Source organism: Vitis vinifera, chromosome 8, assembly GCF_030704535.1.
Source record: "Vitis vinifera cultivar Pinot Noir 40024 chromosome 8, ASM3070453v1".
Classification (NCBI taxonomy): Eukaryota; Viridiplantae; Streptophyta; class Magnoliopsida; order Vitales; family Vitaceae; genus Vitis; species Vitis vinifera.
Window position 1 is genome coordinate 20,352,018 of NC_081812.1, and position 16,423 is coordinate 20,368,440.

Sequence of the window (16,423 nt, forward strand, 5' to 3'; positions counted from 1 at the left end):
ATCTCCAAGAACAAATCAATAGAATTGTCAACCAAGGAAACCTTATGGATATTCCAGAATCTTCTCATGTTAATGATAATGAGACAGATACTTTTTTGAATACTGTGAGTAGGGTTATCTTCCAGAGGTGGGAAGTCTCCCTTACTATAGTAGTCAAAGATAAATTTGTCTTTGATATTATTGCTTTGATTGATTCAGGAGCAGCTGAAAATTGCCTTCAAGAAGGTCTTGTACCTATTCCTTTATGTGAAGAGACTAGTCAATCTCTATGTGAAGAGACTAGTCAGTCTCTATGTGAAGAGACTAGTCAGTCTCTATTTGATTGTTCATATCCGTAACCATGACATTTGTATTAAGCAAACCTTTATCCTTGTTAAGGATCTTAAGGAAAAAGCCCTCCTAGGAATACCTTTCTTAAGCTCTATTTATCCCTTATGGGTAGATAACCAAGGTATAAGAACAAATCTATTTGATAAGGAAATTCTTTTTGAATTTGCTAATCCTATTGTAAACAGCAATCCTTGTGATCATGAAATTAATCTTGTTGGAGTTAATATTCCACCTAAGATATTAGAAACCCAATTAATTCATAATCTCATTATAAATGATATTTTAAGCATTCATTTATGCATTTCAAAATTTCAAACTGATATTTTGAACCAAGGATTTTTAAATGTTGTTTTCACATCAGAGAAAACAATTAAGTATATAGCTTTTAAATATAATTTAACTAATTGGATTATTTTAAACCCTAATTTTCAAATTAAAGGAGAAAGTTTCATTCCTAATCACTCAACTCGTGGAATTTGCAGGGTTCACGAGACCATGGCCCCTAAAAAGAGTACCCAAGCTCCTAACCAAAAAACCCAATCCAGTCAAGCTCCTTCTCCCCATAAAATGCTATGGAGCCAACAAGTTGAAGAAGAAGAAGCAAGACTTCATTCTTCTAACCTTATGCATAATAAGATGATGACCTTGTACTATGATCATTCTGATCTAGCTAATCCAGTCAAGACCACCCAATACCCAGCCATTTCACGGTCTCTGACCTTTAAGTAAGTCACTAAGGCTAATCCCTTTCAAAAGGAATTAGCATCAAGCTCATTTTTTTCAAACAAGTAAATTGTGGTGGCTGCCAACCCCCACACCTCTTTCAACAAAATCAAGATATTGGCAAAATGAATTAAATCAACCTCTTTTGGTTATTGAAAGAGAATTTTTCTTTGAAAACCCAGAGAGATTGCTGCAAAAGCTTTTCAAGAAAATTTTCATTATCCCTCTGGTGATATTTTAAAAACAAGAGAGTTTTATGAAGCTGTCTTAACATAGACTGGTTCTGTTAAAATTAAGCATAACGCTGATAAATTCAGCAATATGGGCTTGACATTCTCCACCTGCCATATTTACAAAATTCTTACTGTCAAGCAATGAGGTGGAAATCCTAATCTTTCAAGGGAATTTTCTGAACCATCAAAGCCAAGGTTTTTTAATTATTGGGATTATCAGAGAGCATGGTTCAATGCTTTTCTGATCCAGAATAGGGACTTCCATCATTTATGGATGTTCTATTTTCCATCTAAGAATCAACTTTCCTCTTTCCCATTTTGGTTCCACAATTGGTGGACTTATTATATATATATATTTAAAGTCAATTAGTTATTTTAACATGTTATTTCAAACTTATTTTACTTATATTATCTATTCAATATAAAGATTAAATAATTTGACAATATATAAATTTCTAATTAATTTTAACTATATTTGATTATTTTTTGGTATTTTTCATGGTATAATCAACAAGTGAGAAAATAATTTTCCTTAATATTTTTTTTTCTCTTAACACTTTCTAGGAATTAAACATAACTTAAAAGAAAGTTGTTTTATTTAAAATTCATTTGATAATGGAAGAATATTCTAGGAAAGTTCAGAGCCAATTCTATTTTTTTTTATACATTTTGTTTGAATTCATGTAACATACCACATAAATATCTTTTAGGACTTATTCTTATTGTAAAAACCGTGGAAAAACAATTAAGAAAAATTTAGAAATGATTTAGAAGTAAGAAATCATGAATAAGTGCAATAGAAATGAAAAAAACAAAAATATTTAGGGTTTGTTTGGTAATTGTTTTTGAGAATGTTATTTTATTCTCCAAAACTAAAAACCAAGAAAACACGTTTGACAATCAAAAATTGGTTTTTATTTTTTATTATTAAAAACAGAAAATAATGTGTTTTTGAACAACATCTTTTAATGGTTTTTTTTATTATTACTTGTTTTCTATAAACTATTTAAAAAAATAATTATACAAACATGTAAAATAATTAAAAATAAAACACTAGACATAAAAATGATTTTTAAAACATATTTAAAATTATTAAAAACAAGTCAAAAACATTTTATATTTCCAAATATACTTTAATTTTACAAAATATCAAATAACAGTTTTTGAAATATATTTTTAAAAACTATTTTTCAGAATTCTTTTCAAAAACAGTTATGCAATAAATTTTTATCATCAACTATTTTCCACCTTTTATTTATATCTGTGGGAGCCATTAATTAAAATATCATTGACTTAAAATAAGTTTTGGGATCAACGATTGGAAAAGCATTATCAATTCTTTTCCTAAAATTGCAAGTTATAATTGGAAACTACCCATTAAAAGTTTAAAAACATTTAAAAACTAGATTCTTAAATTTAAATGTTTTTTTTCCCATATTCTGGACGTACCTATGTCCAAGAAATAAAAAAACAAAAAAAACCCATTTCGTCAATTTATTCAATTGCATATATGCATTTCTTGAGCATATGGAAACCTTCCATGGTCTGAAAGGAAAAACACAAGTGAGTAAACTTTGCTTGTTGACTGCAATATGAAATATACCCTCCCCACCATGCAAGTCTCATGGGTGTATATATAGACATCATCATAAAAAAAATATTCGAACACTCGTATGTTTATGGTGCCTGGCCTTTACCAATCGTAAGCGCATAGGAACAAGCTTCGATCGAGGAAGATGGGCGCATCCCTCATGAAACTAACTCCTGGTATGATCATCTCTGCCCAACAGTTTAGTATTTGATTAATGCTTTGTTGAATCATTGAATTTCTCAAAAGTTTATGTCACCTCTCCATGTCTAAGCGGGAAGAAACGAGGAGAAAAAGAGATTGATCCAGGAGTACTACAACGAGCATTGTAAGGACATAGATATTAACAAGCCTAACGAGTTCTATCAAGCAGTATGCAAAACTGTCGAGTACTTTTCTCCACTTCCATTTCTAACTCAATCTGTGTGTGTTTTTTCTTTTTAAAATAAAAAATGCTGTCTTTCCCCTTTTTTTGGCAGAAAAATCAACCGTGAATTCGGTTACACACAAATCCGTATACCAGATACTGATGAAATGGAAAGGCTATTTAATGTAAGCATCTATGTTGATTATCATAGTCACCACAGGGGTTTACTGGAGCACGCATTAATGCTCTGTTTGGTTGCCTAGAAAACATAGGAAAAAGAGAATTAGTAAGAGCAGCACAAGGGCCTGCAATCAAACAGGGCATATATGTGGGTCTCGATATTCTGGGATTGACCATTGGTTTGACAGGCACATGTGGAGTCTAGCGGAACACTGAGTCCTGATAGTTTCCGTGAGATCCTCCGATCTCTGGTTTTCAAGGCTGGATTTACGAACGCTGGGGCCTTGGATTCTTTCTTCTACATCTTAATTGCTCCAGGAACAGCGCTGCTTATAAAGAATGCAGTAAATCCAAAAGCAATTTCTAACCAAGTTTTAGTGCCTGGAGTCACTTCTGCAACTGTCTTGCTTCTTGCCTTACTCAAAAAGATATGATCACTACTCTGTTTACTCATGACTGGATTGCTTTACCGTTGTATTTCTTAATACTAAGTATGCTGATGCTTGTTGTAGATCACTTTGGAATTTGGATGCTATGAATATCTAGACCTAAGAGTCTAATTTCATGACTCACTGCTCTAAAAGAAGATCTTAATATCATAATTATTCCATTACTTGTGATTAAATATTGCAATGCCTGTGCCCTATTTTCTTGTTGAATCTCAATTTAACAGGTGACAAATTATTCTCGTACACTTAGTGTAATGTATACTCTTTCGGCAAAAGAAGAGTTAAAGTCCATTTGGTAGTGTTTTTATGAAGTATTTTTAATATTTTTAACATTTGAAAATTTTTATTTTAAAAAAATTAGATCCGATGACTATTTAAAAAAAAAAAAAATAGTTTTTTGCTTTCTAGAAAAAAAAAACAAATATAAAAGAAAACACATCTAACAAAGAAGATAGTTTTCTATTCTTAAACAATAAATAAAGTATTTTTAGAAAACATGTTTTAGTTTGTTTCACTTGTTTTTTTAAGACTATTTTAAAAAATATTTTATATAAATACGAAAAATAAAATATTATGTATAAAAATTATTTTAAAAACATAAAGACGGGTTAAAAAAATTTACTTTCCCAGACATATTTTGTTAAAATCCAAAAACCATTCAAACAAAAAAACAGAGAGAAAAATTTTTAGAATTTCTTGTTATGAATTTTCTTTCAAATAGGTATAACACCAATAAAATTTAAATAAGCCTAATAAAAAAATAAAGACTAATTTACCCTTACTTCTAAAAAGAAAAAATAAAATAATTATAATATAGTAACTAAATAAGTAAATAACTAAATATATAATTCTAATATAATAATGAAATATATTAATAACTTCTAACATCTCCAAAATCTCATGATGTGAATAAGGATTTGTTAACCAAAAATAAAAAAAATGCAAAAGTGAGTGTGACTTGATAAACAACTTTGCAATCATACTGTTAAATAAATTTCTTACTAACAAATCAAGTTTTGTATTGCTTAATTAAAGTACCAAATACTAAATATTAATCTTATGTAAAACAAAAAGTTTCTTAGTCATAGCAAAGACATTGAGAAGAACATTGGGGAGAAGAATCCACGATCTTATCTTAGAAATCAAAGTATCAATATCTACATGAGAACTATTTGTATCATTAAAGAAATGATTAATGCAAACAAATTCAAACTTAGAGACATTATGAGATTCAATATAAATAAGTTAAAAAAAAAAAGTATATGCTCAAGAAGAAAATATGACAAGAAAAAAAAGGTATACACTCCAAGAAAAAGTAGTGAAAGACATAAAACTAAAAGTATCAAAGAAAGAGAGAATAAGAAGAAGAAACACAAAACTAAAATCATTGGGGAAAAAAAGATAGAAGTCAATGTAAAACTATTAAAAAAGAGAGACAAAATAAAACACAAAATCATATAAAAAAGAGAGATATAATTTGGATTCATATATAACAAATAGAGACAGAAAAAATTTAGATTCATAACCAACAAATTAGACTTGTTGATCCAAATAATAATTTTTGAATTACTTACTTCCCAAACATTTAACTTTTTTGTATATTTTTCATCATTTTCATTTATAGGTTTGCTTAGAATGTCAATAATATAACCCCACATCTTTTTGCTCTTTAGAAATTTTTTCATCACATAACTCCAATATGAATCATTTTTTTCATCAAATCTCACATTAATAGATTGAACGGAATCGTTTCATTTATCAACTATGACGAATAAACAACAAATAATCACAAAAAAAAAAAGAATGAAAAAAAACAAATACAAAATCAAATATAAAAAACAAACAAAAAAAATTGATGCGACCACTCACTACGATATCTCATGATCAAACACAATAAAAAATAATTCCACGATCAAGCAGATTCATGAAAGTAGTGTATGAAATTAAACCTTCTTTTATAAAATCACAAATCAAAAGTCTCATTAAAGATCAATCTTGTTCTAATACCATGTTGGAATAAAAAAAAAAAAAAATCAAAGAGAAAAAGAAAGAAAAGAAAATCTAAATTTCTTATTAGGAATTCTCTTTGAAATAGGTACACCATCATTAGAATTTAAATAGGTCTAATAAAAGAAAATAAAGACTAATTTAACCAATAACTGAATATAAAATTTTAATATGATAACTAAATATATTAATAACTTCTAACAACTTTTATCTACAAAACTTTAAATAATTGTTTTGAAAATATCATTCAAACAAAGTCTTGATGAATCACATGACTTTTTCAATTTAGTAGATATACACACTCACAAAAATGAAAAATTGTCTTTTTAACTTTTTGATTATATGGATAGGATAGTGAGTTTTTACCTAAAATAACATTATTTTGAAAATTAAAAAAAGTTAGATATGTTTATACAAGATAATGATAATTATAGTCAATAATTGCACTTCTATAAGGACAACAACCACACTCAATGATTGCATTTCCATTGGAGCCCAACTATTTTTTCTTCTACTTCTTTATCAACCATTTATTTAAAACAAAGAAGATAAGAACTTAAACAATAAAAGAAACGCAATCGCAATATGTGGTTGCGTGTTTATCATAAATAAATGGGGGAGATTTATCAAATTTTTAATTAATGAATACTCACGGCTATTTAGTTATTTTGGCGGGACCGTGGGCTCCACTGGATTTGAATATTTGAAATAAGGAGCAGAAACCTATATGTAGCGCGATTCATTTTCCGTTTGGATTCAGAGAGCGAAACGAGAAAGAACACTCGATTTTGGATTTCAAGCAATTTTGATTCCAAAATCTGAAGTCGCCACAAAAGCAATGTCTTCCACAAAAGCCAGCGCCAAAAAGCGAGCGTTGAATTCTGACGTCTCAAAGTCGGGAAAAAAATTGCGGGTTGAAGAAGATGATCTTTTCGATCCAGATCTTTCTAGGTTTGTCTTTCTTTCTTTCTTTGTTTCCTTTCCTTTTCTTTTATTTCTTTATTTTTTTAATTTTTTAATTTTTTATTGTTAAAGTCTTCAGGATGAATCTTTTATTGATGCTTTGTTTTGGAAGAATTTTTGTTAAGATAGGAATGTTGAAATTCGCAGTGATCTCAAAGGCATTATGTCTGCGCTGCATCAGATCAGAGAGAAATCTCAGAAGGATGGACAGAAGAAGAATGAAGAGACTATTTCTAGGTTATACTTTTACGGTGTTAACCAGATTTGAATTGATTCCATCACTTCGACTCTTGGAAATAATTCTTTATTGATTTTGATTTTTGTTTCAAATAATTAATGATTCATAGCTGTATGATTTGATTTTCTGATCTTGCCATTCTGATTATTGTGAAATAATAATCAACCTTGTTTTATTAATTGATTTGGTGAGATTTGAGTGGAATCTGTTGATACTCCGTACTCTTAGATCTCTACAGCTTCGATATCCTTCATTTCCTGTTAATAAAGTCCACATCCACAGTAGTTTTACTAAATAATTGTGTATTGCTGACAGTTTGTCCACGGAGATGAAGTCTATGATAGATGATTTGAAGTCAAAACTTGAGAAGGAAAGGTGAAAGAGTTCAATAATTCTGCTTTAGAAACTGAGTATCTGATTTTTCTCATTCACTTGCAAGCTGCCTTTTTACTTTTGTACGTGTTCCTTTTGAATTAAGCTAATTGGAATTCAATGTTTCACTTTTCACTGTCAGACAAAGTTTTGCTAAGGCACTTTCAAAGAGCTCAAAAGAGGTCTGTGGAGAACAAATGGACTTTAAATTGGATTTCTGAGGATGGAATTTAGCCTCATTACTTGATTTTTTTGGTCTTCATACATTTTGTATTTACCAAAAAATGTCTTAGTAGTATACATGGCTTGCCTATTTTTGCAGTGTGAAAATTCCTTGAAAATTGAGGCTGCCAGGTTCCAGGAAGTTTATGAGAAGTTCTCCAAGGAGAGATCAGCACATTTGCAGGCATTCCAAGGTCCTATATGATTACTTTAGGTCTTCCTGTAAATTGCACCAGGCACTTAAACAGCATTTCATCACAGGGTACTTATTAATTTTTTGTAAGGTTGAAATGCTCAATAAAACAATTACTATTACCTTAGTGAACCTCCAACAGTTTATTTAAGCTAAGAAGATCATGACCTATAAGGGAAATTTCTGCTGGAGATTTGGTTATTAGTAATGGAGTGAAGGATCAAAGCTCAATCATATAGATATGTACATATTCCTCCTCTTAAAATGTTTTAGCCCCTCGAATCATTGGAATTTACCAGTTACTTGTAATGAAATTCTCACATTCTGAGAAGAATAGTATATTGCTTGGCTCAAAATCAGTTTATCAAATATCACAACACACCATGTGTTCCACAGTCCACACCGCTATACATAAATAGGTGGCATTGCTGCTTGTCATGACTTAACATAGTGGTCATTACAATAAGGTTACCTCTTGATGAAATGACATCAGGTTGTTCATTTTGCCGGAGAGATTATGGAAAACAGTAATTCATGTCAAGTTTGTTTGTTTCCGTTTTTTTCCCACTAAGTATAATTTTTCCCTTTTTTTCCCACTAAGTACAATTTGTTTGTTTCCCTTTTTTTCTTCAGCTAAGCATATTCTTCTAACTGCCATAACATTTCACTTTTCACCTTGAAGAATGATAGGTTCTTTTGAAACTTTCTAATATATATTTATATATATATATATATTGATGTAAAGCATTTATGATGCTGTCATTTAACCCCTTTCCATATGTATATTTCTTGAGGATTAAGGAAGAACTGTGGCTTTTTTTGTTCAGTGACTGTTGTTTTGTTGAGTGAATCATTAAGGATTTTCCTGCACTACACGTATGCAATTATTGATATTCCCTGTTTAAGATGCATACCAACAAAACCTCAAATTGATTAGGACTGCAAAGCTGAAATGCTGATAGGGATATGAAAAAAGAAGTGAAAAAAATCACCGTTTTCTACCAAAAATGTTGATAAAGAATTTTATTCGTAGTTAGTGCTGACTGTTAGTGGTGTTTGACAGATTCTATATCCAAATTTGAAGAAGAAAAGGAAAGATTGTTCATGCGATATGAACAACAAAGTAAGCAAGTTGAACCTTTTCCACCTCTGGATGAAACATGATTCATTAATATATGCTATCATTTATTTCAGGAAAGAAAGAGAAGACTATGATATCCGAACACGAGAAAGCTTGTGCAGATAAAATTGCTCGCTTGGAGGAGTCCTTAAAGAAGAAGAAGCAGGTAAACTACTGGTTTATTGAAGTTGGAAGCGCTTTCTCCTTCCTCTCTCTCTCTCTCTCTCTCCCTCTCCCTCTCATGGAAACAGTTACAAACCACTACTTTCTTTTGGAACCCAGGATGACAAAACTTTCAACATTTTGAGGAAAACTTTGGGTTCATTCCTGGGGAATGGTTCTGATGAGGACTTCCCACCTGACGATTGAAGGTTTCTTCAAAACACCAGTGCTGCAAACTAACCAATGTAATGAATCTCTTATTCTTTCCCCAAAGTAGCAGAGTACTGTCCATGAAGAACTCTTCATCATTTCCACAATAATGTGGAAAGAAAAGACACTAAAAATCCTCTGTTGTTTAGATTGCTGTATACCCATCGATGCCAGCCAATGGGATAGTTTGATTTCTACAATAATGAAATGAAAAACACTTAATGGCTATATTAGTACGTTACTGCATTATAGGCAGCAAAGTTTTTGCCTGAATCTCACTTGGGCAGTGAACCCACAGTGCTATTTCGCCATTGTTGATTTTTGAGAGCGCCCAGGTATATAAGTCACGGCACTTGGATTTACTGAAAATTCATTTTACATTGGAAGAAACCTCTATTTTAAGCTTCTTTTCTTTTTCCTCTTTTCTTTTCTTTTTAAATTGCTTTTGTTTTCATAGGCATTCCAAAGGTTCAGGTTTGATCCGAGTTACTAACGGAAGGAAGATAAAGATCAAATACTCAAACACCATTATCTTCCCTATCGCTACTGTTATTGTGTACATATGCATATGTAAAGAGAAACAGACCAAACTGATGAAGAGACAGTAGTCACCCACAGGTGTTGTAGAAGTTGTCTGCTTCCCATTTGCTCTTAGTTTTAGGAAAACAGGAGTGGTTGGGGGCTGAGGAGATTGAAAACGAGATGGAACATCAAGAAATAAAACACCACATATCCCCAACGAAAAATGGCATTTAGGATTAGTCGGTTTCTTTCTCTCAATTTGTTTCTTTATTTCCTTCACTGACGTTTTGAGATCTGCTGTTGTTCCATGCATTTAGGTTTCTCCTCTTATTCTCAGGTTGCTCTGCTCTACAATTCAGGGTTTTGAGACTTTGAATTGTCCGTTTCTTCCCATCCGTATAAAAAAACTGGGTTTCCGATGCAGCATGTAGACAGTTTTGTTTCTTCCTACCCATGTCAAAATGTCGTGTCGGGTCAACGTCATTTTCATACATTGAATTCGGTGTTTTGTGTTTTCCCGTTTCTTCTTTCCTCGTAAGTGTTGAGAATTATTAGAAATCTTCGGCCATATCTCCCTTCCGAACGTGTGGTGCCATGTCTCCGTTTACTCCTCAAAGTTCAGCATTGAAGTCTTTGTTAAAACACAGCTTTTGGGTTCATTGTTAACAAAATCACGGCAACAGCTTGAAGTCTATTTTGGAGGTGGGCCTCACGTCAGCGAGACCTTGTCATTGTGACCACGGCGTTCGCTGCTTCCAAGTCATAATTTAGATGCATAACTTAAATTATTAAATGAATCAAGCTTATGTAATTGTTAAGATCTGCTTTTTCATTGATATTATCTTCCTCCTAATTGTATAAGTTTATTATTATCCGATCTAACAGTCAGAATCGATTGTCCAACCAAACCCAGTCACCCGCACCTGTTTGGGCCCACGCCGGGCACGAACTTTTTCCTAAATTTCATTTAAAGGTTCCTTTTTTCTTTAATTTTCTTTGGTTTTTTTCCCCTCTCTTCACACAAGGTCAGACTAAAGCAGAGAAAATCGCGGATCCACTTGCAAGTTGCACCATCTTTCTTTTAAATGAATGTACACGTGATTATAATATTTCCCTTTCGTTTTTCTCTTACAAGAAAGACCCATTATTGTAAGGCAACCATAGAAATGGGCAGTCCTACCTAAATTTTGGGTCTTCCCTACAACTGTCAGGGATCTTAGCTGTTGTAGGAGATGAACGAATTTCTCTACGAATCACAAAGAAAAAACGGAAATTTAGAGCACTTCCTTTGACCAACTTGGGCATCAAATTTTCATGGTCTTTCTCTGCAGCCATCACCCCCACAAATTGGAAAAACCTGCACATACCTTTTCCCAATAGTTCACCCCATAACCGAATAAAACCACCAATTGTAACAGGTGTCCTTATTTTGAGGTTGATTGCGTGGAACTTCTGTCTATCATTGATTGGGAAAAAAAGATATTTGACACCTACATGGTCATCGGATAGTCTATGGTTGCATCGCTTCTTTCGCCTTCTTCAGAGAAAAATAGAGACATTGATCCTTCATGTTGGTTTGGCTCATTTTCTTTACCTGGGTATTGTAGTATTTTCCCTCAAACTGTTGATTTTGATGACAGAAAGGAGAATGGAAGTTTGAAGAAAAGCATTGAAGAATGAGCAGAGAACATAGCAGTGTGGTGAAGGCGTGGGAGGCCACGGTCAGGAAGACCCAGGCCGCCGCAAAGAGGCGCGCACACAGCATTTTCGGGACAATTTCTGTGGCCCATGCAGACGATGAGGAAGAGGAGGAAAGCCAAGAAAGTGGACGTGGAACAGGGGAAATGTACCATGCAGAGAGAGTTCTATGTAATGGGGATTATTATACTGGCCATTGGGCTGACAACTTCCCACATGGCCATGGGAAATATCTGTGGACAGATGGGTGCATGTACGTTGGAGAATGGTTTAGGGGCAAAACCATGGGGAAAGGTAAGTTCAGTTGGCCTTCTGGGGCTACCTATGAAGGGGAATTCAAGAGTGGTTACATGGATGGCAAGGGCACCTATACTGGGAACAATGGGGATACCTATAGGGGTCAGTGGGTAATGAACTTAAGGCATGGCCGTGGTATTAAAAGTTATGTCAATGGAGATTTGTATGATGGGGAATGGCGACGTGGGTTGCAAGAAGGCCATGGGAAATATCAATGGAAGAACGGGAATCAATATATAGGTGAATGGAAGAATGGGGTTATTTGCGGTAAGGGGACAATGATTTGGACGAGTGGGAATCGGTATGATGGGTACTGGGAAGATGGGTTACCTAAGGGAAATGGAACTTTCAGATGGGCAGATGGGAGTTTCTATATGGGCAACTGGAGCAAGGATCCTGATGAACAAAATGGGACTTATTATCCATCCGGGGTGTCGCCAGAGGCAACTCTTGAATGGGATCCTCAACAGGTGTTCAACGTTGATTTGAGTGATTGTAAGATTTGTCCTGGGGAGAAGGTCTCTATAATGCCATCACAGAAGAAGCTTGCTGTTTGGAGGTCTTCAAAGGCTGTAGATTCAAGTGTTAGGCCAAGGAGAATGTCGGTGGATGGGAGGGTAAGTCCAGGTGCAATGAATATGTGGGACGATGGGGATTGTAGTTTTGATAGTACTGATGGTGATTCAATAATGGGAAATTTTGATGAGAGTCTGCTGGACGCTGGGCAGCAGAATAGACCACCAAGGATCGTAAAAAGACAAGGAGAGACAATTTCGAAGGGCCACAAAAACTATGAATTGATGCTTAATCTGCAGTTGGGAATTAGGTATTACTTAATAATAACTTTTATCCTCATTTGTTCATGTGTTCATTTACTTATTTGTTTTTTAATGTTGGTGGATTCCCAATGTAGTTGAACTGGTTTTGTTGAATTGTCATTTTGCGTTCTTTGGCTTGTTCAGAATATATAGTTGGCTTTTGTTTGAACCAGGCTGTATGAATAGCTTGCAAAATGCCCAAAGTTGAATTCTTTCAACCCCAAATCCGGTACTAATATTTGATGATACAGAATAAAATTAAGTGCTCTGCCTTTTACTTTCATTTCTCATCCTTCCCCTTTTTCCTACAGAATAAATCCTAGTCCTACCATGTGGAGATGTTTCCTTTTTATCTATTAGGATACTTTGATCGTACTCAAGACTATTAAAGAGAACATTAACAACAAAGTTCAAGTTTATTATGACCAATTTCAACGTCAAGCTTACTTTTCATCCAACTTCAGTTGACAAATCTCGTTATTCTGTTCACATTCTTTCTAGTCGTGAGCTGATTTGTTATTAATCCAATTACTGCACTGTTTCATCACTCATTATCAGTATGTGGAGTGATTGCACAGGCATTCTGTTGGAAGACCTGCTCCAGTGGCATCCCTTGATTTGAAGGCTTCAGCTTTTGACCCTAAGGAAAAAGTATGGACAAGATTTCCTCCTGAAGGATCCAAATACACTCCACCCCACCAGTCCTCTGAATTTAAATGGAAGGATTACTGCCCTTTAGTTTTCAGGTCAGTCCTTGCAACATATTTTGTTCTTGCCAATGAGTTATTCCTTTGTAACTTAACTAATATGTGATTACCATGGCCACAACTTGCATCAGGCCTGAATTACAGGCATGGGTTCTTCAGCACCATTACTTGGCTTGATGCTCAAGAATGGTATGCTTGAAATACATCCATGCTTGATAACAGGAGATTGTTAATTTACCCAAAAAGAACAGTATGCTAGGATGGTGTAGCAAAAATAATTTGGCTGAATCAGATTGTAAAGACCATATATCATTTCATTCTAATTTTCAAAGACATTTTATTGAAGGTGGAATTGATCTATTACGGGGTTAATATGCAGAATCTCCTGCACAAGGAAGAAGATGTCTGTTGAAAATTAAAGTTCTTAGTTTGTGAATTTTTCCTTAATTAGCTGTTGTAATTTGTGTTCAGGACTCTAAGGAAGTTGTTCAAGGTGGATCCAGCTGATTACATGATATCCATATGTGGAAACGATGCCCTTCGAGAACTCTCTTCTCCAGGGAAAAGTGGAAGCTTCTTTTACTTGACCAATGATGATCGGTACATGATAAAAACAATGAAGAAATCAGAAGTAAAGGTGAGATTTTTATGTCATGGCTTATGCTTGTGCCTGAAATCATACTTCTTTCCTCTAATCTGAATGCGTCTCATTTTTTTAATCCATAGGTGCTTCTAAGGATGCTTTCTGCCTATTATAACCATGTTCGAGCCTTTGAGAATACCCTAGTGACCAAATTTTATGGTCTGCATTGCGTGAAGTTAACTGGGCCTACCCAGAAGAAGGTAAATTAGAGCAAAAGCACGTGATGAATTATCTCCAATGTCATGAATTTATGTTGTTGATGAATCCAGGTTCGCTTTATCATTATGGGGAATCTTTTCTGTTCTGAATATACCATTCATAGACGTTTTGACTTGAAAGGGTCTTCCCTTGGCCGCACAACTGATAAGGCTGAGGCAGAGATTGATGAAACTACTATCCTCAAAGACCTTGATCTTAACTTTATATTCCGACTGCAGAAATCATGGTTCCAAGAGTTCCGCAGGTGAAATTTAGTTTGAATCCTTTGATTTTTAATGCTCCATTTGATTAGCATCTTGCTATGGTATAAATCAATGCCAAATTGTGATTGTAAGATTCCAAATCCTCTCTTTTTTTCTCCTCCTGTCTCCTTTGTCTTGAGCAGAATGTCTGTTTTACAGGCAAATTGATAGGGACTGTGAGTTTCTCGAACAGGAGAGAATTATGGACTATAGTCTTCTGGTGGGGCTTCATTTCCTAGAGAAATCAATGGCTGGGGATTTGATTCCCTCTGGAGCTAGAACCCCTATTGGTTTTTTCTTATCCTTGCTAAATAATATTCTTTGTATTTCAGTTTCATTCTTGCTTATCAAACAATAAACATTTTTCCTCACTTTCTTGCAGGTGACTCAGAGCCTGAAGGAGCCCCTCAGCTTTCCAGGGTAGACATGGATCAGCTTCTTGTAGACCCCTCATGGTAAAAATGTTTCTATACTAATCAGTTTTCAGGATTATTTAGATATGCATGCCCAAGTTTTCTTCTCTAGTATCTCGTGTGGTCATGATAATGCATGCCTCGACCATTGTTTTCAGACGCCAAACAAAAGGGGGAGGAAAAAAGAAAAGAAAAGAAAAAGATACTACATTTACCAATAATTAAATCATAACCATTGAGAGGCTAACGATGTCCTTGAAACTCCCTTCAAGAAGCATCCCTTTTTGCCAACAAATTGTGCCCCAATATCAACCAATACATGGCCCAAGAGAAACCATAGCTACTCAAAAGAGATTTGCAGCATCAAGCCTCCTGGCTTCCCTGAGCCCTGTCTACAGAGCAAGAGTTTCCCTGAGCAGGCAGCCTATCCCAATTTGACCCAGATAACATGGGGAGAGTTCAGCTTGACCTGTTACTTGAATGATTATGAACTCAAAAGGAAAAAAAAAAAAAGATTGCTAGGGGTGAAAAAATGAGATACAACAGCCAGTGAATTGTTGCTAGTTTCTTCATTGTTCAACTTTCCTGGAGTGTTGGTTGTGAGTATAAACTTGTTCAATGAGCATTGCAGGTGGGCTAGCGTTAAATTGGGGCAGAACATGCCTGCACGGGTGGAGAAGACGGTGAGAAGAAATGACTGGGAATTTCAACAAACAGGGGAACCAACTGGGGAGTTTTTTGGAGTTGTGATGTTCTTTGGTGTCATTGATATACTTCAAGATTATGACATTAGCAAGAAGCTTGAGCATGCATACAAGTCCATCCAATATGATCCAACCTCAATATCAGCTGTTGATCCAAAACAATATTCAAAGCGGTTTCGTGATTTTATATTCAAAATTTTTGCTGAAGATCCTTGAAAGCTTAGCGCCTAAGCCACCTCTCACTCTCTTCTCAGTGTTGCTGGTGGTTTCGCTGGGTTGCCTGATGAGCATGCCCTGTATATTCACAGGTCTACTGACCAGCAAAGAAGTACCATTGTGGCTGTTAACTCCACCTACTGGAGTTGAGTCTTTGGGTAACTTGCATTGGTCTTTCCCTTCCCCATTCTATGCTTTCCTTCTTTCTATATAATTGCTAAAGATATACCATGTTTTGGTAAAGTTATAGAAAATGTTGTAAACATAAGCAGCAGAAATTAATTGTCATCCAACTGTAAAGGATATCCCAAGGATGTAAACATGTATCACGATATATTCAATTTTCAACCAATTCTTTTCTCGGGGACTCATAAAGGAAACTGTCGGCATGTTACTTGGAGAAATGCTTTTGAAATAGGAAAGAAACCCTTATGCTCAGTTTGGTTGCCAAGGAGAGGAAGGACAAGAGCGACAATTGGGAATGGCATTCAAATTTCAGATGCTTATGGGATTCCATTTCTTTTCTCCATCTTGTCATCAACCAATCACAAGATTTATGTGAACAAACTTCCCAACAAGGCCAATAA

General features: G+C 34.4%; 3 protein-coding genes across 4 annotated transcripts; all 3 read left to right on the top strand.

The window, feature by feature from the left end:
• The first annotated feature begins 2,949 nt into the window (after positions 1-2,949).
• LOC104880136 (uncharacterized) lies at positions 2,950-3,989 on the top strand. Its single transcript, XM_010655668.3, has 4 exons — positions 2,950-3,053; positions 3,149-3,263; positions 3,354-3,426; positions 3,610-3,989. The coding sequence occupies exons 1-4, from the start codon at positions 3,023-3,025 to the stop codon at positions 3,853-3,855; spliced, it is 465 nt and encodes a 154-aa protein (XP_010653970.1). The 5' UTR covers positions 2,950-3,022; the 3' UTR covers positions 3,856-3,989.
• Positions 3,990-6,715: 2,726 nt separating this feature from the next.
• On the top strand, positions 6,716-9,354 carry LOC100260598 (uncharacterized). Its single transcript, XM_059739375.1, has 7 exons — positions 6,716-6,828; positions 6,970-7,077; positions 7,394-7,453; positions 7,593-7,632; positions 7,773-7,866; positions 9,060-9,151; positions 9,268-9,354. Exons 1-7 carry the CDS (start codon positions 6,716-6,718, stop codon positions 9,352-9,354), a joined length of 594 nt encoding a protein of 197 aa, XP_059595358.1.
• On the top strand, positions 9,062-16,211 carry LOC100255527 (phosphatidylinositol 4-phosphate 5-kinase 4). 2 transcript variants are annotated; one of them, XM_059739232.1, is made up of 9 exons: positions 9,062-9,151; positions 11,520-12,700; positions 13,271-13,438; positions 13,871-14,036; positions 14,126-14,242; positions 14,312-14,505; positions 14,663-14,793; positions 14,886-14,958; positions 15,548-16,211. In XM_059739232.1, exons 2-9 carry the CDS (start codon positions 11,556-11,558, stop codon positions 15,834-15,836), a joined length of 2,283 nt encoding a protein of 760 aa, XP_059595215.1. In that variant the 5' UTR covers positions 9,062-9,151; positions 11,520-11,555; the 3' UTR covers positions 15,837-16,211. The 2 variants fall into 2 exon arrangements, with proteins under 2 accessions (XP_059595215.1, XP_059595214.1); XM_059739231.1 differs by lacking the exon at positions 9,062-9,151 and adding an exon at positions 9,279-9,392.
• The last annotated feature ends 212 nt before the right edge of the window (positions 16,212-16,423 follow it).

What these genes read in the sequence shown, in the direction of transcription:
- LOC104880136 (XM_010655668.3), top strand. Translation starts at nt 3,023, where the DNA reads ATGGGCGCATCCCTCATGAAACTAACTCCTG. An exon ending in GCAGTATGCAAAACTGTCGA is followed by an intron (nt 3,264 to 3,353) that starts GTACTTTTCTCC and finishes TTTTTTTGGCAG; the next exon opens with AAAAATCAACCGTGAATTCG. An exon ending in AAATGGAAAGGCTATTTAAT is followed by an intron (nt 3,427 to 3,609) that starts GTAAGCATCTAT and finishes TTGGTTTGACAG; the next exon opens with GCACATGTGGAGTCTAGCGG.
- LOC100260598 (XM_059739375.1), top strand. Translation starts at nt 6,716, where the DNA reads ATGTCTTCCACAAAAGCCAGCGCCAAAAAGCGAGCGTTGAATTCTGAC. An exon ending in AATGAAGAGACTATTTCTAG is followed by an intron (nt 7,078 to 7,393) that starts GTTATACTTTTA and finishes TATTGCTGACAG; the next exon opens with TTTGTCCACGGAGATGAAGT. An exon ending in ACATTTGCAGGCATTCCAAG is followed by an intron (nt 7,867 to 9,059) that starts GTCCTATATGAT and finishes CATTTATTTCAG; the next exon opens with GAAAGAAAGAGAAGACTATG.
- LOC100255527 (XM_059739232.1), top strand. Translation starts at nt 11,556, where the DNA reads ATGAGCAGAGAACATAGCAGTGTGGTGAAGGCGTGGGAGGCCACGGTC. An exon ending in AATCTGCAGTTGGGAATTAG is followed by an intron (nt 12,701 to 13,270) that starts GTATTACTTAAT and finishes GTGATTGCACAG; the next exon opens with GCATTCTGTTGGAAGACCTG. An exon ending in TGGTTCCAAGAGTTCCGCAG is followed by an intron (nt 14,506 to 14,662) that starts GTGAAATTTAGT and finishes TCTGTTTTACAG; the next exon opens with GCAAATTGATAGGGACTGTG.